The following is a 23,993-nucleotide window of genomic DNA, read 5'->3' on the forward strand; positions in this document are numbered from 1 at the left end:
TCTTCTGAATTTTATACGAGATCGCTCTCCCTCCAGAATGTTTCATTTTAAGCAGCAAGAAAACTGGTTTGTTGTCAAAAGTGGAATGCTAGTTGCGCCACCCATGTTACTATGGCAACCAGTAGTAGGAATGCCTACTGGTGACTTCATAGTACAGCGGCTGGCGACTTGCAGCGATAAAATCGTTGTATGTGTGAACGTAGCTTGAGAAAGGGAATCGACTCACTACAGGAAGTGAATCAAACATGTTCTGGGTTGTCGCTTTTTGTTGTCGAGTTTTTCATGAGCTGTTCAACTGAGCCAAAGGACAGCTGTAGAACTGCAGAAATACCATGTGTTATGGAGTTTTAGAGAATATATGAACACCTGAAGAGAAAATAAACACTGGATGTGACATACAAAATGTTTTAGACTAATTATATATATAATCATCTAATCATTGATTTAGCACCGGCTCCATGTGTGTGTGTGGTTTCTGCAAATACTTGGTAAAATTTTGTTACAATTTTTCGAGTTTTATGAGGACGTTTTTATCCCTACACGCCCCTCAGATAACGTTTGTTTGTTTGTTTTGTTTGTATTTTGATTCATTCAAATATATTGAGTGTGATATCAAAGCAAACAGGAGAATCAATTTCACTCTGATTCAGAATCGGCAAACAAGCTAACCAGATTGAAGGTACCCTTTAAAGACTGACTTTACACACTAATTCATGTAAAGACGTCAAAATGATTAAATAAACAGCAACATTGGAATGATCCGTTGTTAAAAAAAAATTACAACTATTAATAAAATGATGTAAATCTGCCCTCAAAATCTGTCCAGATGCTCATAATCTGTGCTGATTATCTGATTGGTTGCTGGTGATGACATCACACAACACTCTCACGTGTGTTGAGATGGTGGAGTGTTTACCTGCGCTGAGATATGACTCTATAGGTGTGTAGTAATGTTCTCAGTGTGTGAACATTCCACTCCCTGCCCTGAGCTGCGCTCCACACTTCCTCAGGAAACAGCCTTCACTTCCTGTACAATTACCCGAGCGAAGGCTGTGTGGCGTGATAGCTACTGCGAATCCTCCTCTGCGTCTCGCTACTTCACACATTCACACCGTTTCTCACACTCTTTCTGGTCAGTGTAGTGGTCAGCCATGTGGACGATACGATGTTCCCATCTCCTCCTCCACCTCCTCCTGAGCTTCACCTGTAAGGACTCCCCGGTAGCTCTAACACACTGGAATTTCATTCAGCTTTCGCTAAAAGTAAACTTATTTCTCTGTCTCTTTTTCTCCGATGACTTTCAACAGGTACACGAGCTGAATCAGGTCAGTATTCCATCAGTTACTCTTCATGCTAGCGTACTAACTGCACAATGACACCATCGCACACTACAGCGGTGCAGCTGCAAATCACAGGTTTATATTCATATTAATGTGCTCATTACGTTACGTAATACGTTATCGTTTCTATAGTAGCAGCTCATACACAGGGACTCGTACTGCGGAAGCTCCACTGATATTAAACGGATTACAAAAAAATATTTATACACTATGGTTATGTTTTCTGTAAGGAGATGGTTATTTTATATTTATGGAAGGAGTCTCCAGTGTCGGCGCTTTGTAACAGTTGCAACTTTCCTTTTTTCTCTCTCTCTCATTAACTTCAAGAGAACTGGAACTGACTTGTTTCACCGACATTAAATATAACTGTAAAATGAAAAGTATGACTTTTTATTTTAATGATTAAAAAATTGTAATTTTTATCAAATTGCTGCAGTATTATAAGAAGAATAAAACATGTAGACATGTGGTTATTTAAAAAAAATGATCAACTGTTACTTATTAAATTGCTTAATTACCTATAAATGGATTTTTTTTTTTTTTTAAGTATGACTGCTGTGGTGTAACAGGAACAAAACACTTAAGGACATGCTGTTATAGAAAAATAATTAGAATTACCACAGTGATAAATTTACAGTAGTAGAATTACCACAGTGGTAGATTTACAGTAGTAGAATTACCACAGAAGGTGTGAGTTATTTCTGTATAACAGTGCAGATCAGACAGTAGTTCCAGCTGTAACATGAACAACTGGTTTATTTATATGAATGCACTTGTTCTAATATGTAAGCGTTGCTATAGTAACAGCTCATTCACAGGGACGTGCACAGAGGACACTCCAAGTAATCTAAGACTAATATACGCAGATTTAAACCTTTAACAAAGTAAAACATTTCATCATTAATGTGATGATGATGATTTTTTTTTGTTAGGAGCTGTTTATTTAACATTTATGGAAGGAGTCTCCTGTGTCAGAGATTTTTGTAAAGTTTCCCAGCTCAGGAAAGTCTTCAGGACAGAGGGGTTTACGTTTTCAGGGTTTTCTGAAAAATGTCAGGTTGTGTTTGGGGTGTTTTTTTGAAAGAGAGACAGAGAGGCTGGTGAGGGAACGACTGTTAAAACAGGAGCGGCTCGTATCAGTGCCCTTTCATAGACTTTAAAAAAAAAAAAAAACAGTATAAGGTTTTGTTTTTGGTGCCACAGCATCTTATTTGCACATAATTGTTTTAAAGAGGAGAAACTAAAAGTATATATACTAAACACACACTGTCTAATCAGTACTAATTACACAAAAGGACAGAAGCATAAGATTTGTAGGGTTTTGTTTGTTTGTTTGAATGAAATGTCAGAGCTTGAGTTTGTTATTTGAAGGAAACAAGCCATGAATCCAGTGAAGCTTTACAGTTCAAGTTGAAAACAAAAACGATAAACCACCCTGCTGTGGATTATTTCTGTATAACCACATGGTCTGGAGTGTCTTATTCCATACTTATTCAGCTTTAAAGATGCTTTAACTCATTTCTCTTATTAGGAGACAAACTCTAAAATGAATCATGAGACAAGCATCATAAAAATCTAAAACAATAAACAACAACAAAAGCCACAAACACAAGACCGCTAGCTATCCAGGATACAGTCAACTAAAGTAATAGCTTAATGACCATGATATAACATAATATATAAGGAATAACAGACAACATGCTGTTTTAGGGACTTAACTGACGACAGTTTGTTGCATGATGAAGTGGAGGTTCTGTTACCACCCTACTGTAAGTTTTTTATTTTCCTATAACAGCATGTCCCTAAGTGTTTTATTCCTCTTATTCAACAGCAGTCTGGCAGCAATGAACATTTTTTTTAATTATTAAAGAATGTCCTGAAGAGTTTGGAAAACATAAAGTTACAGCTTTAACAAGCACTGACACTGGAGACTCCTTCCAAATTAATATAAAGCAGTCAGAGCTGCTGTTATAGGAAATGAATCCACATTTTCTTATTCGAGAACTCGGCTGTGCTGTGGGACAAAATATAAGAAGCTCAGGATACTTGACATCATGAGCGGGAGTGGTGGTGCTTTCGATCCATCCTCAATTCGAGACGTCGTCACCCTGATTTACACTCACTGTTTATCAGGATCCGAGATTCGAGACTTTTTACTAACGCTGTAAAAGCTTCTGCATGAACATGTGACCTCTCGTTGCTAGATGATGTTTCTTTAAAATCACTTGTAGGTTTGGAAAAGTTCCACTACTGCACATTTTACTGTTGTGTGTGTGTGTGTGTTTGTGTGTGTGTGAGAGAGAGAGAGAGAGAGAGAGAGAGAGAGAGACTGGGTGGTGCCTCGAGGTCTAAAATAACTGTCCCCCGAGACCTCCTCAGTGTGTTTGTTTAACGTCTTGATTTTCGATCGTGATGCTCGTGTTTACAGGCGCTGCTCTCATGGAGTGAGACGGACAGATAGAGAGACACAGTCATCTGTCTGTCTCTGTCTCTGTTTATCTCTCCATCTCGCTCTTTCTTTTCTCATATGAACTTAGCTCTTAAATGTAGCATAACTAGCATAATTCCAACTGTCATTTTTTTCATTTTGAGAGCTTCACATAAGCGATAACTACTCGACTGGACAGTAATGTTAGCCGTTTACTTCAGCTTAATTGTTAATTTTGTAGCTCCTACACTAAGCATGCCACCTTCCACTTTGCTAGCATCTCACCCTTCATTTTGTTTTGAGATTCTGTGTGGATAAACCCTCTGAAGTGCTTTCATAATAATAGTAATGTCAGAGATGTTTAACTATGTAGTAATGCTAACCTTTTAACCTAAAATTAGAGTTGCTAACATCAACTAGCTAGTCACACTTAATCTAGCACTTTTCTTACCCATTTGGGTCAGTAATTCAGGTTTATGCTCTGCAGTGAAACATTCTTCTAAGAAGGTACAGTGCTGTGAGAAAGTATTTCTTCTGATTTCTTCTGTTTTTTTGTATCTCTCATACTAAATAGTTTTAGATCTTCGAAATACAACATAAAATGAAGGCAACCTGAGTAAACATGCAATACGGTTTTTATTTATTTATTTATTTTATTGAAGCAAATAACTGATCCAACACATATCACTTATGTCAAAAACTTGCCCCCTTAAACTTAAAATCTGTGCCATCTTAACAGTAATAAGTGCAACCAACCGCTTCTGACAACTGGAGATCAGTCTTTCACTAACTTCTAGGACTAGGACTTACTCCTATGCTTTGGATCGTTGTCTTGCTGCATAGAGTTTCAACTTACGGACTGAAGACCGGACATTCTCCTTCAGGATTTTCTGGTAGAGAGCAGAATTCATGTTTCCCTCAATTATTGCAAGTTGCCCAGGGCCTGAAGCAGCAAAGCATCCCCACACCATCACACTTCCACCACCATGCTTGACCGTAGCTATGATGTTCTTTTCGTGGAATTCTGGGTTTGGTTTACGCCAGATGTAACGGGACCCCTATCTTCCAAACAGTTCCACTTTCAACTCCTAAATCCACAGAACATTCTCCCAAAAGGTTTGAGGATCATCAAGGTGTGTTTTGGCAAAATTCAGACGAGCCTTAATGTTCTTCTGGGCTAGCAGTGGTTTTGCCTTGGCCAGTCTTCTATGGATGCCATTTATGCCCGGTGTCTTTCTGATAGTGGAGTCATGAACAGTGACCTTTATTGATGGAAGAGAGGCCTGTAGTTCCTTTAATGTTGTCTTTGGCTCTTTCTGGATGAGTCGCTACTGTGCTCTTGGAGGAATTTTGGAAGGTCGGCCACTTCTGGGAAGGTTCACTACTGTGTCGAGTTTTTCCATTTCGAGATGATGGCTCTCTCTGTGTCTCTTTGGAGTCCCAGAGCCTTTGAAATAGCTCTGTAACTCTTCCCAGACTGATATATTTCAATCACCTTCTTCCTCATCATTTCTGAAATTTCGGCATAGTGTGTTACTGGGTAAGATCTTTTAAACAGCTTCATGCTGTTGAAAAGTTCTATTTAAGTGTTGATTTGATTGAACAGTGGGAGATCCTTCATTGTAGTTGCACCTAAACTCTGGAACTCTCTATCTCAGATCCTCCGTGACATCGCCTCTATTTCTATCTTTAAAACTCAGCTTTTCTCACATCTTTTCTCATCACACTATCTGTATATTAATTATTTATGTTTTATTCCCTGTTTTGTAATTGAGATTGTAATGTCTGTTGAAATGTATCTTAATGTACTTCGTCCTGGTAAATGAATATGAAGTATAAAGTGTCCTTGAGCTCGTGGAAAGGCGCTATATAAATAAACGTATTATTAAACAGGGCTGGGAGTAATCAGGCCTGGTTGTGTCTAGTCCAGCTGAGCCCCATTATGAATGATTCATAGATTTGGGGAATTAGTAACTACGGGAGCAAATACATTTTTACACACACTTTTTTAATTTAATAAATAACATTTTCATTTAAAAATATATTGTGTGCTTACTCAGGTTGCCTTTGTTTTACCTTAGATGATGATGTAATTTCTGAACCAATTTATATATGTTTAATCAAACATATATATATATAGTGTGTGTGTGTGTGTGTTACACATACTTTTCACAGCACTGTATTCATTATGTTCATGAGAGAATGAACTAGATGCTAACACTTAGCATGACATCTGCATTGCTAGCATCTATTCTTTAAGACTAGCTAAGAATGCACCAGAATTAAACCATTTAATATGGTAATAGTAGTAATGAATTATAATGGTATAATACTAAATGCTGGGTTCGACATGCTTGAGGACGTCTCATCTTCATTCGGGTCTAATGTAGGTTTATGTTTAGTAGTGAAACCGCTGATGATGATGATGATAAGAAGATTAAATGGGATGTTAAAGTTAGGTGTACTGTATAGCTTAGCATAGCTAGTGTCTGGCTCATGGCACTTGCTAACAATTTAGTTAAAACCTTTTTGAAAACTCATAATCGCATTGTCAGACCGTCTTTCCTCAGAGGTAATTCTCAAAGGTGTCACACTTAACATCAAACCTGCGAACACGGTGGAGCGGGGATCTGAGCTGACACTGACCTGTGTCGCCAATGTCATCCATTCTGGCAGCATTTCAACATTCGTTTTCAGCTTCTTTAAAGACTTCAACCAGCACAACACCGTAAACATTTCAGAGACAACCAGTGACCAAGTGAAGTACATCATCTCTGATGCTCGGGCCTCCCACACGGGCACGTACCAGTGTGATGTGAGGGTGAACAACCAACACAAGGACAGTTCCACAGAGAAGATTACTGTTAAAGGTACAGTTATCTTTAGCTCTGCTTAAGCACTTTTCTCTAAGCATGGACTTTAACGTTAATTCACCATGCGTATTGTTTTACACAGTAATTAACTCCATTAATGAATAATTATTTACAGTCCCCTCCAAATCTATTGGAACAGCAAGGCCAATTTATGTGTTTGTGCTGTACACCAAAGACATTTGGGTTTAAGAAAAAAAAATGGAAATGAAACAAGAGTTTAGGATTTAAGCTTTTATTTCCTGGTATTTACATCTAGATGTGTTTACATAAAACATAGAACCTTCTGTATCAGACCACACAATTTTTAGATGAGCAAAATTATAGGAACAGTTAAGAAGTAAATGAAAATAAATAACACTTAAAGGAGACCTATTATGCCCCTTTTTACAAGGTGTAATATAAGTCTCAGGTGTCCCCAAAATGTGCCTGTGAAGTTTCAGCTCAAACTACCCCAGAGATCATTTATTATACCGTGCTGTAAATGCCCCTATTTGGGTGTAAGCAAAAACACACAGTTTTTTGGTGTTTTTTTTTTTTTTTTCAGCAAGAACAGTTGAATGGGCCTTGCTGTTCCAATAGTTTTGGAGGCAACTGTATGTATTAAGTACATGATGAGCAGGTTTACTATGTAAAGTCCTTAATTAAATTGTTATTTATGGGTAGGTCTTGGCAGAGAGAAAGAAGTTGTCTTTAAAGGTGAGATAAGTAAAATATTTATACTGCTGGGACCACAGGGTCCGGGGTTTGAGTCCGGCCAGGGCCATGTGTGTGCGGAGTTTGCATGTTCTCCCCGTGCCACGGGGGTTTCCTCCGGGTACTCTGGTTTCCTCCCCCAGTCCAAAGACATGCATAGTAGGCTGATTGGCATGTCCAAAGTATCCATAGTGTATGAATGGGTGTGTGAGTGTGTATGTGTTTGTGTGCCCTGCGATGGATTGGCACCCTGTCCAGGGTGTACCCCGCCTTGTGCCCGATGCTCCCTGGATAGGCTCCAGGTTCCCCGTGACCCTGAAAAGGAGTAAGAGGTATAGAAGATGGATGGATGGATTTATACTGCTCTATAGGTTGTGGGTGTAGAGAAAACAGCTGTCATTAAAGCTGCAGTAAGTAATATCTTTATACTATTCTATAGGCTGTAGGTGGACAGAAATGAGCTGTTATTAAAGCTGAGAATTTTTTTTTTTTTTGAGAATTAATTATTATTTTAAACTGCTCTATTGGCATTTGCAAGGTGAACAGAGTCATATTTAAAGGTGTCACAATTAATTTATTTATACTGCTTTATTTGCTGTAAGCATAAAGAAAGGAGGCATTATTAAAGGTGCAATAAGTAATATACTTTTACTGCTCCATTGGCTGTTGGTGAGGTGAACGAAGCCATCAATAAATGTGCCATATCATTATATTTATATTGCTTTATTGGTTCTGAGTGGAGAGAGATGAACCATTATTAAAGGTATGACAAGTAAAATGTTTAAACTGCTCTATATAATAATTTTTTTGAGTTGTGATAATTAATATAGTTATACTGCATTGTACTGCCCTTAAATGTTGAGTTTCTTCAATATGGCATACACTTGCTGTGGTTAAAGTTGTTGCTAGGCAACTGGGAAACGTAAACGGTAACAATAAGCTAGCCGATGCCTGAGGCTATCCGATAAAAAAAGCTGACAGGAACGTTAGCATTTTCCTCCTTAATTACACATGTCTGCTGACTGAACAGCTATGGGTTACATTTATGAGAAGTGTTATGAAATGTTATAGGGGGGAAAAAAGAGATCATAAGCAATATCATAATCATTGGCCACTAGGGGGCACTATATATTTTTTCAAAAATTAAACTTAAAATGTTTTCTTCCCAGGACAAAAAACCCCACTTCCTGTTCAGAAACATCAGCATTACGTCACAACTTTGAAACTGTTTGGGGTTTTTGAATTTATGCTAAATTATGCTAATTAGTGTATGCTCATCTAGAGTTTAGCAAATACAAAGAGATATGTCATTTGTTTTCGGACACACAGGTATGCAAACTCCAAGGCTGAGAGTGGATAAATTTGACGTGAATGAAGGTGACATGGTGAGGATCACCTGTAGTGCGAAAGAAGAATCCGGTTTGCTGCACTTCATCATTAAAGACGACTTTAAAGAAATCTACCAAGAAGAAACCACCAGTGGTGAGGTGCAGAAGAATCACTCCCTCAAGTCTGTAGGGATGGCCAATATCTCCTGCTCATATTTAATTAAAGTAGGAAGCACAACTATTTCTTCAAATGACAGCAACGTGGTCAGTGTGGTTGTGAAAGGTAAGCAAATGATTTGTTCTTTTATTAAATTCATTCTGATTGGGCAGACAGTGTTGATTAACGTCCTGTAACACCAGCACTCATTCAAGTACATGATCATTTCTATAGTAACAGCTTGGGTTAAAAAAAACAGGTGCAATCATTGATGAAGCTTTCTGTATGCAGACTTTAACATTTGTGGAAGGAGTCTCCAGTGTCAGCACTTAATAACAGAGATTTAGCTTTAAGTTTTTCAACATCTTCAGGACAGACTAGTTTACACTTTTTGTAGTAAAAAGAGAGAGAGAGAGAGAGAGAGAGAGAGAGAGAGAGAGAGAGAGAGAGTTGCTGGAAGTAACGTGTTTCACAGACAAGCTATTAAATGTAGGCTAACTATAGACGTATTGTCTTTTGAATAAATGAAAAATGGAAGTCGTTGTCAAATTGCTGTGGTATAAGAAGAATAAAACACTTTGAGATGTGCTGTTGGACGTAACTTATTAAATTGTTTAAATTGTTTACCTGGAGAATATTTATTGCCCTTTTATTTTCCAACCCAGGACTGGACATCATGCCAACTATCACAGTCCTCCCGTCCACGGAAGTTATCGAGGGAGACCCTGTGCACATCACATGTGGTGTGAAAGGAACATCCCATAAATCAACTTTGCTCCTGCTATCGAAAGGATCGTATATCCTCCAGACCGGAAAAACCCCTGAATTCACAGCTGCTGTCCTGGCAAACAATTCCGGGACATACGAGTGCAGTGTCCTGCTGAACAACATAGATAAAACTGTTAAAGCAAATCTTACTGTCAAAGGTGAGAAACCACTTGGGGAGCAAACTGATATAAGCTTCAGATCTCCTTGTTGGCACTAATATTTAGGCACTTAAACCTAAAGCACAGTAACAGTGTATTTGGTACCATTTTCCAGAGCTCTTTTCCACACCGGTGCTGACCATCACGCCGACTGAGGTGTTCGAGAGGCAGCAGTTTAATGTCACCTGCACAAGCTCTGAATTTGCATCAGAGAGAATCGGACGTCATGATGTGAAGTACTCTATCTACAGAAACAACCAGAGACTTAACTCATCCGATGGCGCATACAGAACCACGGCACACACTAAGACCAATGGAAATTACACGTGTACTGCTCAAGTGAATGACACCATCAAATGGAGCAATTCCACGTTCTTCAAAGCAAAAGGTAGAAGTGCGTCCTTCTGAAAGTTCAATGCAGAGCAACCTCTCAAATCTAGCAACATCTATGCAGTGTTTGTTTTAAAAGCTACTCATCCTAAAATGCTCAGCTTTGACGAGGCATCCTTTAAAAAGTCTCAATTTAGAACAGTTTAGAATTGTTCTAAATCTAGAACGATGTCTCACTAAAAGCTCAAATCTAGAACAGTGTCTGTCTAAATGTTTAAATCTAGAACGGTGTCTCCCTCTAAGCTCAAATGTAGAACAATGTGTCAGTAAAAGCTCAAATCTGGAACAATGTCTCAGTATAAGCTCAAATCTAGAACAGTGAAAACTATTCTAGATTATTTTCTGTTTTCATGGTGGCTATGATTAGTCCATTTGTGTTCCTCTTTGTCACCTCTTCCTCCAGTTCTCGTCTCCAAACCCACCATCACTGTGCTTGGTGAGGTGGTCCTGGGTCGATCATTTCAGATCGAGTGTTACTCAGACACCGGGAGTTTCCCCATCACTTACTCACTGAAGCGGAACTACACAAAACCAAACTACATCGTCGTATCAAGGGCATTTCAGAAAGCCATCTTCAACGCCAGCATAATGTCTGAAAAAGAAATCCACGAGTTCAGATGTGAGGCACAGAACAACGGCATCAATCCAGCTCTGACAAGCAATGCTCCTCATGCTACAGTAACAGGTGAGCTACCGGTGACCTTCAATCCAGAAAATACCGCTAAATAACATCCTTCAAACCTGCTTCACTCTTTCTGCGCTTATTTATTTATCGATGTTACGTTTTTCAATAAACTACGATACATTCTTGTACCTTTCAGTTCCTGTAGGGAAGCCGACCCTGATGACCATCCCCAGGGGTGATGCCATCACTGAAAATGAGTACGTTGAATTCCTGTGCTTTGTTACGGAAGGAACTCCACCCATCAGCTTTAAATGGTACCAAGGCGAGAACCGCCGTCCTGTGCACACCATTACAGTGATGAAAAACCACTCCACGTACAATGTTCCCATGGTGAAGAGCGTCCACAGTGGCAGGTATTACTGCGAAGCCATAAACGGAGCGGGAATAGAGAAAGCAAGCAAAGACATCACGGTCACAGGTCAGACCATAAAAATATCAGATAATATTTATCTAGCTCAACACTGAGGTCCATCTCTAATCTTTTTAACGCCTTAAATACTAATTAAGTGATTAGTAATTAAGTAATAAGTTCACTATATAACAGCCAGTCTGTGTTTGTTTGTTTTTTACTGTGCAGTGAGGATAGCCAGGTGGAAGCAAGTCCTGATCTCTGGCGTGTGTCTGCTGTGTTTGACCGGGCTCGTAATCGCCTTCGTGATACGCTACAGGGCTAACCGAGGTAGTGACAGCTACAGCCCGCCTAGCGTGTCTATAGCCCCCCATGCCTGACCTTCCTCACAACAAAATACCCCCTCTTTCATCCTCTCTCTCTGTCGCAGGTAAACGAGAGTTCACGATCAAACTCTCAGTGCGAGTTCACTTCTCGCTTCTTCACTTCTCACTTCTTCCTCTGTAGGGACCATTAGCTTTAGACGCCAGTTATTGTAAGCTACATGTAATGGAAATGCTAATGCGGCTAGCAGTACATTATGAGGCAGGGTATGGTTAGTGCTGTGCTCAATCAGTACGGTCAGCAGTATGGTACACTACTCTGTTTAGAGTGCAGTATGCATACAGTGTCGACTCCATAATTATTGGCACCCTTCTTGAAAATGAGTGTGCATTCAGTATGTCAAACTTAAAGTGCACCTATTATGGTTTTTCAATGTAAATGTCAAACGTCTGCAACGTTTCAAAAATCAAAGTGCACGACAAACGGGGTTATTGAGTCCCAAAAGAAGAAAGCGATTCTGAACAGCTGAAACGAGTCGTTAGTAATTCCAGACTTACTTCCTGTACTAGCCTATGTAGGTTTGTAACAAAAAGCCCCGCCTCTGATCTTCATAGGCTGCTCGCGAACAGACAGAGCTGAAACTCGTTATGGTAGTGGGCATTTCCTTTTTGAAACGCGCTGACAGCGGTAGACCAATCACAACAGACTGGGGCATCTGGCCAATCAGAGCAGAGTATGCTCTTTGAAAGGAGGAGTTTAGAATGAATCCTTTCGAACGGATCATTTAACGAGTCGTTTGTGACACGGGGGGGGGGTCATAGAAAATGAGAGTGCTGGACTAGGGTGACATCTTTCTAGAAAACTCAGTATAGTTATTACTGTTTCAGAACACCCTATTTTACATATTTTAACTGTTAGCAGGTGCTAACAATCCATCGTAAGCTAGCTAAAGGAACCTACGAATAATATTCTACTTAACGAACTAACAAGCTGTCTCTTAGACAGTGACTCGCAAACTAGCTGGCTGACTAAGATTACTGTGCTTTTGTGTTAAAAGCTGTTTTAGTTTTCCCCTGCGGTGATGGGTGGGAGAGATTTTACGAGTGCACCGTCATATTCATGGGGGGGGGGGGGGGGGGGGGGGGGGGGTGACATGACTAAAGATCACACTGGTGATCATTTGTTTGCAGTTATATGAAATATTCTTTAGGGGTGTCAATAATTTTGGTACATATGCTCCTGAAAATTGTTTGAGTGGAAATTTTAGGTATTTTAGTTAATATTCTCATATTTGCACTTTTTACATAAATATGGTGTTGTCTGTAGGCAAGCTACACGATATGACGCAAACTCATCTATATATATATATATATATATATATATATATATATATATATATATATAGATAGATAGATAGATAGATAGATAGATAGAAAGATAGATTGTGCCCTCCACTAATATTGGCACCCTTTGTAAATATAAGCAAAGAAGGCTGTGAAAATTTGTCTTTATTGTTTAACCTTTTGATCTTTTTTAAAAAAAAAAAAATCACAAAAATACTCTGCTCTCATGGATCTCAAACAATTGCAAAACACAGGGTTATCAAAAAAAATATTTTGTTAAATATAGGTGTGCAACAATTATTGGCACCATTTTAGTCAGTACTTTGTGTTACCTCCCTTTACCAAGATAACAGCTCTGAGTCTGAGTGTCTGGCAAACTGAAGATGCTTGAGTTTTTGGATGAGAGTAGAGGCTTTTTTCTTGAAACCCTTCCAAACAACTTCTAATAACTTCTGCAATTCTCCAGCTCTGATCCTTGGAGATTTTTTGGCCACTCGAACCGTCCCCTTCACAGTGCGTTGAGACATATAGACACACGTCCAATTCCATGTTGATTCATAACATTTCCAGTTGACTGGAACTTCTTCATTATTGCCCTGATGGTGGAAATGGGCATTTTCAATGCTGTTGGTATTTTCTTATAGCCACTTCCCATTATGTGAAACTGAACAGCCTTTTCCGCACATCACAGCTATATTCCTTGGTGTAACCCATTGTTATGAATGTCTAAGGGAATTTGACCTATGTGTTACCACATATTTATACCCCTGTGAAACAGGAAGTCATAGTTGAACAATTTCCTGTTCCTGTAAACCAGGTGTACTAAAAAATTTCAAATATTAATGGGAATATACTTCAAATATATTTTTATCATGGGTGCCAGTATTAGTGGAGGGCACTGTATATAAACATATCTATTTTGGGGTTTAGTTTTGATCTCCGAAAGATTTGTAGAAAAAAAAGATGTTCTTTGTTATGTTGAAAACTGAACACTCATCAGTTTCTTCACCCGTTCCTCAGAAAGTCTGCCATCCATAAATATTCCTTAAATAGGAGATAGCCCATTTTAATTCTTCCTTCACCTCCATATAGCCATCATTAACCCACACATCACTACGTTCTATTCTCTGTGTTCTACTTTCAGGACCACAGAGATAGAGCAAAGCTAAGCTTTCCTATGTGGCTGAAAGCATTAGCTATTTGCTTTTGCTTAGCTTTACTTGAATTTCTAGCGATGTCATGGGACAATTCAACTCCCAAAATCTTGTTCCAGACGGAGCTCCGCACTTTCACACCAAGTGGATGAGAACGACCGACGCAACGCAAGATAATCCGACGTCACTTCCGGTTGGGCCAAATAACGGGATCACCATTTACAGAAAATAGGTAGAAGGTGGAAATTACATAACAAAGGAAGAGGAACATGAGCTACACTACATTTTTAAAGCGAGTGAACCCTGATTATGGATGACCCTTTGGCTTTCTCTCAGCTACGTGTTTTAAAGAAGTATTTTTCCCTCATCATTTTATCCCTCATGATATTTTTCTAGCTTTCCACCACTTACTTCTTCATACAGTTTACAAAAATCCAAACATGGAACTAAAAAAAAAAAAAAAAAACCAGTATGACACACGTTCAAATAGACATTTATAGATAATTTATGCTAATTCACGTTCTCCCTTCATTCTTCCATACTGCACTTACACACTTTTTGTTTACGTATTTGTTCATCTTTCTTGTAAAGTAGTTTTTTTGTGGTCTTCTGTTTGTAATTCATTGTCATCAACACATATGTGTATAAAATACCATAAAACTATCATAAAAAGATCACACTAATATAAATAAATAATGCCTTATTGTGGAAATTTGGTCATCCCTTCCTGGATTACTTCATATGTTAGTGTTTTTCATTAAATGTCAAACCCATAAAACATTTTAATAAGTATTTATAGTAAATATTTATCCTTCTTATTTATCCTTCTAGTCTATTTACTTTTAATACTGTTAATTGTGGTGTTTCAGTATCACTTTTTCAGAATTTTTTCACAAAAACATATGATAATTATATGCTTTGCGTTTAAATACTCTAAACCAAACTGATCAAAGTGTGGTTGCTAAAAAGTCCAGGGTGCCAATAAGTTAGCTCATGACTCATAACTCGGACAGAGCTTATTTTGGTCCTAATGTTAGTAAGTGAATTCCACAGGTGGAGGAAATGCACTAATTGCTGTTAAGTGAAGGCGGTGCAGTGCAAACAGCCACTTCCTGTTTAGGCTTCTCTTAATCTCTAGACCTGTGCTGCACTGTACACTCAGATCTAATGCAACATTCCAGTTATTACTCTCGAAATCTGTGCTATAATTCTAGAACCCCATGATTTTAACTCATTAGTCTAGAACTCTATAGTGTTTGCCTAGAGTTTCACAATTAGGGTTACTTCAGAATTTTACAATTTGTCTTTCTAAATCTCTACTATTGTAGATCTCCATTATTTAGCTTGTTACCCTAGAACCTTTTTGTGTTTTTAGCCTAATCTAGTTTTGAGTCTGGAAGTCTAGAAATTATTATTCTAGAATTCTGAGTTGTCCTTCAAGAATTTCATGTTTGTTTGTGGTTTTTTGTTCGTTTGTTATTTGTTATTATCTGTTGTTGTTGTTATTAAAGAACCCAATCATTCACATGGATATTCGAGAACTCTATTTATAGTTTAAAAATGTAAGAAGTTCAGTTGTTTTTCTATAATTCTGCATTTTTTCAGAATTGGTTTTTGTAAATCAAAAAATCTTCTTTATTCAAGAACTGTGGTTTTGTTCTATTTGATTTCTATTATGCAAGTCAGTATTTGAGTGTCCATAATTGACAATTAACAAAACAAGTTTTAAAAAACAAGCATCTATTTGATATGCTAGATTTCTGTGTTTACTCTAGAGCTGTGTGTTGATATTCTAAATGTTCTTTATTTTCTATTATAACATTCTCTACTGTTTTTCTAGAACTCATCAAGTGAAGTTATTCTAAAATTGTGTTATTCCAAAACTCTCATTTGTTATACCATGATTCCAGAGTTTGAGAATTGTCACTGAGATTTTGTGTGGTAAATTTCAATTTGTGTGATCTAAGTTATTAGAAAATTATCTATTGTTATTCTAGAACGAAATACTTCAAGTTTATATTCCACAATCCTGTCTTGTTTTTCTTAGAAGTCTGTGATTTTAATTTCTTTTCTAGCTCCCTGTGTTATTCTAGAAACTCAAACATACAGTAATTTGATTTGTTACTCTAGAACTCTGCAATGCTTTTCTAGACATCCGTAATCTGAGGTGTTTGATTTGTTATTACAGATGGATAGAGTCAGGACTTTACTGAGAATCTAAAACTCTAGTTTTATTGGAGCCTGAAATACCAATAATCTAGAATTCCAATTTATTGATGTACAAAATTTCCTGACAGTCTAGAGTTGTGTACGAGTGGAGGCATATTTTAAGTGTGACTCTAGAACCCAGGTTTTTTTTAACTGAAATAAACTCTGTCTAGAACTCATTTGGTTACTTAGAATCTAGAACCCAGTGTGATTAGAGTCAGGATTTTACTGAGAATCTGGCACTCTTGATTGATTGGACTCATTATCTAGAAGTCTAAATAATTATTGGACTCGGAATTTTAATAAGAATCTAGAAGTCAATTTAGTTATTATTCCATTTAAAGTTTCCTGATGGTCTAGAGCTGTACAAGATTGGCATCACAGTTTAAGTGACACTCTAGAACTCTGTTTGTGTTCTATTGAAATAGACTCTGTCTAGAATTCAATCTGATAAGAGTTGAACTCAGAAACTTACTGAGAAACTGTTGTTTGTCCAGTAATTCTACAGTAGATATTTTTACGTTCTTCTGAAGAGTTCTTGATACAGGTAGCCATTGATGTATTGTCCGTTATAGGACGATGATATTTTTATGTTGTTGTGTGTTTTGTAGTTAAAGTAGCCAGCAGCAATGGAGCAGGAATCTGGACCGTGAGGCCGCCAGTTTTAGGTGCGTAAAATTTCCACTACAGCTCTGGATTTTTACATTAGAGATTACTGACCCATGTTGACTGAGACTGGACCGTGCATGTCTACAGTGTGTTTGTAAAATACAGAGGTGTGTGAATGATTCTCTAACAGATATCAGTGAAGTAGTGGACGTAGACGAACCTGAGGAGCCTAACGTGGAGTACACGGAAGTGCTGCATCCGCAAGCTACTGACCCCACACGAGGTAAACCACATTTTTTATTTATTAATAATTCTGCCAGGGAAGGTCAAAATTATTTGACATGTGCATTAGCTATGAAGCAGAAAGTTTTTGTCATCCAAATCTCACCAACAAATTCGAAAGTCAAACACACAACATGGAAAAATTACTTAAATGTGAAAGAACATCGGAACATCACTGTCAGAATTATTCTTATTCTTATTATTGTTACTGATTTAGTAAACTGTATATGAACAGATGTACTCATAAATCTTTTTTACAGGAGCCTTTACACAAGAAATTTGTGAAAAATCCAGTTAGATCGGAAAAACGTTTGTGTCCTACAGTTCACTCTTAAGTTGCTAATTGTCTTTTATGTACAGACCACACTGGCAGGTTTACACACCAATTTAATGAACGTTTTGTCAAAATCAAGTCTCTTCATTTTAATGACTTGAAAGAAAGCGATTCCGAAACAAATCCGTAAGTTAAGACAAATGAAACTAGCTGTTCAATTAGGGTAAAAGTAATGGCACATAAGAGGATGACGAGTTTTTGGTTAGAATGTTTCTGAGGTGCTTTTTTCACCTTTTAGTTGCCATTTTGTCATTTTCAGCTCACTGTGAGCTTTGCCTTTTATGGAATTGTGTGGGCGTGGCTAAATATAAATCGGCTGTGCCTTGAACACTGATTGGCATTCATCAAAATACCCATATGAGTACGAAGAAAATCAAAATTTTGTAAGTAAAAATACTAAAAGATTGATACATGATGTCCATTATACTATGCAGTGCATTTAGGTGTAATTACATAATAACGTGTAGCTGCTGATGTTCTCTTAGCAGCATTAATAGCAGTGTATCTCTTGTCTGATTTATTGCAGCTGCCGGGAGTTTTAATCTCATAATATGCGAAACTTTGTTCAAAATGTTTGTGTTTCTTTCAGTAGTGTTATTAAAAATGAGTTACTCATCATTGTGATGATGAAATGAATTCTCTTGGTGTCATTGGTTCTTCAGTTCAAGCCCAGAAGCATTTTGTTACTGAGTGGAACTATTTTTTCCAGCTGTGAGGAAAATTCCCAAAACCAGCTCGAGTGCCATTTCCACTCACATCTCTTTTTTTCTCTCTTCTCCATTCTTCATTGCTACCCACCATCTTTCCTCTCTGTCTAGTTTTCATGTACTTCAGATGAAATACAGATATTTGCCTCCTTCTCTTTCTCTAAACCCTTTGAACGTTTAGTCATCCCGCTCTCGATCTCTGATAAGACTAAATCCGCTTCCTGCGAGGTCCTGGATGCTCTTATACTCTCATTTTATAAAGGGTTTGGTCTTTTTTTTTTTTTTTTTTTTTATAATAGTGCCATCTTTCATTGTATAAACAGGAAGGGCTGAGCTAATTACCTCAGAAGATTCCTCATTCCCTAAGTGCCTGCGGCTTTCATCTAGGAAATCTGACCGGTTTTTACCAGTTATGTTTCGATGTTTTGAGATTACAGGCCAATTTCTTTCTGTATGTTTAACTCAGTCGTCACCCAGCAATGCATCATACAGACATTTTATTTTTATGCTCCAAAAATCTAAAAACCTCTCCAGGTTTCGGCAGCAAAAAAACTCCAGAACATTTTCCAGGTATCATTTATTTCTGTCATTTGTTAGCCATTTATATATTGGAAATTAAGGTTAAAAACTATAACTAAGTAATTATGTACTTAAATGTTTTAATAATTGCTGTAACACTGTTTGTTCTATTACTTCAGACAAAATATATGATATCATTGCATTTTCTTTTTTCTTGTTTTGTTTCTGATATGTTTTATATTTTTGCACACAAGCATGCTCCAAAAAGCTAAAACTGTTTTAGCAGTTTTAAAAAGCGGCATGAAATGTCAACATCTATTCCTTTTAGTGATGATTATATTCTTCAAAGAAAAAAGAAATCATTAAATATTATAATATAATAATAATTATTCTCTCTCTCTCTCTCTCTCTCTCTCTCTCTCTCTCGTTCTATCCATCCATCCATATCTCTTTTTTCAGTTCCATTGAGGCAAGGCACGGATACGGTATACAGTGAGGTTCAGAGGCCTACATCAGGTAAAAAATAATAATAAAGCAGTATGATTATAAAAAGTTTTGCCTTCTAGAATATTTCTCTGGAACATAGCTAATGCTTCAGCACATGTCTACACAGCTGCCTAAGGGCAGATTTTAGTAATAATTAGTCATAAAAGAAGTGGAAAAAACAAATATAATTGGATATTTGGATTTCTGAGCCAAAATTTCACTGAACCTCGCAGGACCGGATTGAAATAATCCAGCTTGCGCCTCTGTTTCAGTTGTCCACTTCCTGTCTCTGTTCTCTGGAATGTCCTGTTTGCTATGCGTTTGACAAATTTCAGCACATTGTCTTTCTTTTCAATGAAGCAGGCCAAACTCAACAATTAATGTTATCCCTGAGTTTTACTCAAAGGAAAGGAGGCGTTTTTGCCTGGACAGCAACTATTTTTAATATTTTTAAAGCTCTTATTTATTTATTTATTTGTTTATTTATTTATTTATGCCAATTATACTAATTGTTGACATTAGATTAGATTTTTCTTAGTCGGTCTGTGTTATTAAGCACGCTGTACTGTGAAGCTCTTTGTACGAATTAGCTTATGAGTAGCTTTGTAAATACAATAATGTTAATAAACACTATTTTATTGAATTGTCCTAATGTACACAATTGTTTAAATATAATATGTTAGGTGTCAAGTTCATGTCAAATGTATGGGAAATCAATATCCAAAAAAAAAAAAAAAAAAAAAAAATTGGATTGCTGGAAAGGAACTGTAAAGAAAAAATATTTAAATATGTTTTTTTGGTATTTAATATTTCTTTTAAAATAAGCAAAATGATTAATTTAAAAAATATATCATTTGTAGTTTAATCAATTATCAGAATCATTATTAACTGTACTCAGTTTAAACTTAAGACACCTCAGGGCTGTATTCATGGACCTTTGTTATTTTTCTTAATTGAAGAATTAAAGAATGGCATGTTGTATGTTTTATCCATTTATAGTTACACCGAATGTTGTAGAACATCATACGTTATAGCAGCTATAAACAGTACCATGGTTCTCCCTCTGCCCCTCTGCCTCCCAACCTTTAGCAGGGGGAGAATAAAGGGAAGAGATAGAAGGAGGGGAAAAAATGCTCATATCTCAGTTGAGTGTAATAGGAAGGGTGTATTTCCTTGATGTGTATTTCACGGAAACGACTCATTAAATACAGAGTGAGTCAAATGTCGTACACTGATACAGCGACTGTTAGTGGGATAATGATGAAAATATGCCGATCTTTCATTTGGCATTTGTGTGTGTGCCCGGGGGGGTTTAGGGGTAATGGTCAAAGTTTCCAAACCAGGAACAAAGAAACAGGGCCGTGGTTTCCTTTCTTACCAATAGAAATACACACATGACTTCATCAGTACTGTAGAGGAAAGTACTGAAAAGTCTATCAGGAAAACAACAGTCAGCATTAAAAAACTGTGATGGTAACATAAGTCACTAAAAGCTAAAAGCTTTTCAGAAGTGCCTTTGTAAACATCCATCCATCCATCCTCTATACTGCTTATCCTCTTCAGGGTCATGTGGAAACCTGGAGCCTATCCCAGGGAGCATCGGGCACTAGGCGGGGTACACCCTGGACAGGGTGCCAATCCACCGCAGGGCACAATCACATACACATTCACACACCCATTCATACACTATGGACACTTTGGACATGCCAATCAGCCTACCAGGCATGTCTTTGGACTGGGGGAGGAAACCGGAGGAAACCCCCGCAGCACGGGGAGAACATGCAAAGTCCACACACGCAGGGCTATGGTGGGAATCAAACCCCTGACCCTGGCGGCGTGAGGTGAACGTGCTAACCACTAAGCCACCGTGCGCCCTCCTTTGTAAACATGCTATGGAAAATAAATAATAACAAAAAAGCAACAGAAACACTGTGTAATTACATCTACTACCCACTTGGTGGTGCTGTCCTGCCCATACATCTTCACCTGCCTCATCATCTCAGAACACTGCTATTTATAGTTCTGACTCTACATTAGTCCAGAATTTAGAGTTCTGACTCTTGGTTAGTCCAGTCTTTATAGTTCTGACTCTACATTAGTCCAGTCTGTAGAGTTCTGACTCTTGGTTAGTCCCAGTATTTAGTGTTCTGACTCTACATTAGTCCAGTCTTTAGAGTTCTGACTATTGGTTAGTTCCAGTCTTTGGAGTTTGACTCTACATTAGTCCAGTCTTTAGAGTTCTGACTTTTGGTTATTTCAGTATTTAAAGTTTTGACTTTAAATTTAAAGTTGTGACTTCCAGTTATCTGATGAGAACAAAAACAGTGTTGGTTCGTGCTACTTTTCATGAATCTGTCTTAAAACATTTTTCCCTCAATATGTTCTGGTTATTTTTTTACAGAATAAATAGAATTTGGTGTAGGTCTTTACAAATGGATTAATAGGCTATATATATATATATATATATATATATATATATATATATATATATATATATATATATATATATATATATATATATATATATATATATATATATATATGTGTGTGTGTGTGTGTGCGTGTGTGTGTGTGTGTGTGTGTGTCTTGTGTTTGTATTAACATTTGTGGCATTTTTCAGGGTCGTCTGAAGAATGCTGAACTGAGTCTCTGGAGAGAATGAGCTGTTTATCTCACCATAAATATCTCAGTAGTGTGAACACTAGAACACACTATTTCCTTCCTGTTCCTCTCTGTACTACAAAACCTCATGCTGCAAAGATACAGGATGCTGGATATTACACTTTTATTTCTTTGCTTAAAGGTGCAGGTACTAGAATTGTGTTCACATGCTCTTGTTGATGTTGTTATTTTATTTGCAATTTCATTATTAAAACTGAAGGAAACCTCTTTTGTCATCTGTTAAGATTTAAACTTACAGCTTTACACCTGATTTAAAGATATATATTTTTTAATCTTCTGTGTTGCTTTAAAATTACTTTCAAAATTGAATCCCATGTCTATAAAATCGTATAACTGAACACTGACCCACGTTCTTCCAGGATCATGGTTCAAAATATAACAAAACACAAGAGCATGAGCATGTTAAGTTAAGTCACGTGCCAGTCTGCACTTCTCATGTTGTCCAGCAGAGAGCAACATTTAATCACAAAATCCTGTTTTAAGTTTCTTCAGGCACGTGCTTTAGTGAGCAAGTGAGCATGTACAGCAGCAATTCCGCCATCTAGAGGACACACACACACACACACACACACACACACACACACACACACACACACACACACACTATTGTATTCACTATTGGCATTCACCCTATTAGCTTAGGTGTAGAATTACTGAGCAAATGGCCATTAGATAGCCACTTAGCAGCTTCTTAGTCATGTGATCAAACTGATCACATCCTATTGGATACAGCACGAGGTTCACAGATCTCAGCGCTTCACAAATAAACATTAGCACAAGAATAATACAATAGGCTATTTCTGTCTGATTTTGAGTGTAAAGTTATAAGGAATAACGTTTAATTAAATAATCCATTATAACCATGAAGTAGGCTAGATTTATTTCAAAATTTGTTTTACCTGGAAGAAGAGAAATAAAGAGATTCGATTGAAGAATTTAGCTGTAATATAGTGCTGGAGTCTGTCTTTCCAAAATACAAAATTTCACTTTTTTTTTTTTTTTTTTTAACTTTTTTTGAAATAATAATACATGTTTAATAAATAAATAGTTTATCAATCACTGTGTATAATTGCATAACAGATGCTAACAGAAAACTTTCACTGGTGTGTTTTATTTTAATGACATCAAGAAATATGTGACGAAACTCTTATAAGGCTTTCTCAGCCTCTTTATACTGAAGCCATTGATGATGATCATTTTAAATGGGTACATTACCGCGATATCCTTATGTTAGTGCATTTGTTCCAGATAAAAGTCTTGCTTTAAAAAATAAATAATAATCATTATGATAATTATAATGCAGTACATATAGGTAAAAAAAAAAATATTGCCTTTATTTTATTGGCACTTTTGTGCATTTAATCATTACTTTATCAAGTTGTTCATCTTGTAATGAGGATTTTTTTATTGAATGATGCACTTTTGTCGATAAACAGCATTCGGATTTACTTTTTTTTTATCTTCGGTGGATTAGGGAGGTATATAGAGCACTGGAGATCTTCTGCCGTTCCTCTGTAAATCTGTTATGTTTCAGCTTCGTGTACTAGTGTTGATCTACATCAGCTGGCACGGTGCTTTGGATGTCTGTCCCAGTGTCTCAAAGCACCTCATTGTGATCAGGGCGAGGTCGAAAGTCAATGAGGCTTTTGATGGTTGTTTTCTTTGCCGCTGGTACTTCCATACAACAACTGTGTACTGCTCGGCACTGCACTGCCACTTACTGTGCCCATTGTCCTGTTTTAGTAGTTACTGTACTGTCCTGTAATGTTTGCACATGTTTGCACGTGCATTTTATGTAGAATGTGTAGTTCTTTTTTTTTGTTGTTCTGTCGTCTCATGTAGTTAGTGTGTTGTTTTTTGTAGCACCATGGTCCTGGAGGAACGTTGTTCCGTTTCACTGTGTACTGTACCAGCTGTATATGGTTGAAATGAAAATAAAAAGCCACTTGACACTTGGTGCGATGCTGGCTTTCCTGAAGCACTCAGTTTAACCAGTTAACACACTGGGTTTGATTCACACAAGCTGTATCCATAACGATGAGTTGAAGTAATAACGAGAATCACTGTGAGGCTTAAAAAGAACTACATGAAGACCTTTTTGTGTCGATTTATCCGACTCTACATTCTTAACAAACCATTTAGCTGTGATTCAATCCTTGCTGCAACAAGGACTTTG

General features: G+C 37.3%; 1 protein-coding gene across 7 annotated transcripts; it reads left to right on the forward strand.

Moving 5' to 3' along the window:
• The first annotated feature begins 1,024 nt into the window (after positions 1-1,024).
• Positions 1,025-23,774, forward strand: pecam1b (platelet and endothelial cell adhesion molecule 1b). Of its 7 annotated transcripts, none has more exons than XM_017481142.3 (13): positions 1,026-1,206; positions 1,308-1,325; positions 6,324-6,638; positions 8,664-8,945; positions 9,485-9,745; positions 9,861-10,133; positions 10,539-10,820; positions 10,957-11,238; positions 11,398-11,499; positions 16,810-16,866; positions 16,998-17,090; positions 19,109-19,165; positions 21,756-23,774. In XM_017481142.3, exons 1-13 carry the CDS (start codon positions 1,152-1,154, stop codon positions 21,773-21,775), a joined length of 2,097 nt encoding a protein of 698 aa, XP_017336631.1. In that variant the 5' UTR covers positions 1,026-1,151; the 3' UTR covers positions 21,776-23,774. The 7 variants fall into 7 exon arrangements, 4 of the variants coding, with proteins under 4 accessions (XP_017336633.1, XP_017336631.1, XP_017336635.1 ...); XM_053684587.1 differs by having other exon boundaries at positions 1,027-1,206; positions 6,339-6,638; XM_017481146.3 differs by lacking the exons at positions 19,109-19,165; positions 21,756-23,774 and having other exon boundaries at positions 16,955-17,087.
• The last annotated feature ends 219 nt before the right edge of the window (positions 23,775-23,993 follow it).

This window comes from Ictalurus punctatus, chromosome 12 (genome assembly GCF_001660625.3).
Source record: "Ictalurus punctatus breed USDA103 chromosome 12, Coco_2.0, whole genome shotgun sequence".
Classification (NCBI taxonomy): domain Eukaryota; kingdom Metazoa; phylum Chordata; class Actinopteri; order Siluriformes; family Ictaluridae; genus Ictalurus; species Ictalurus punctatus.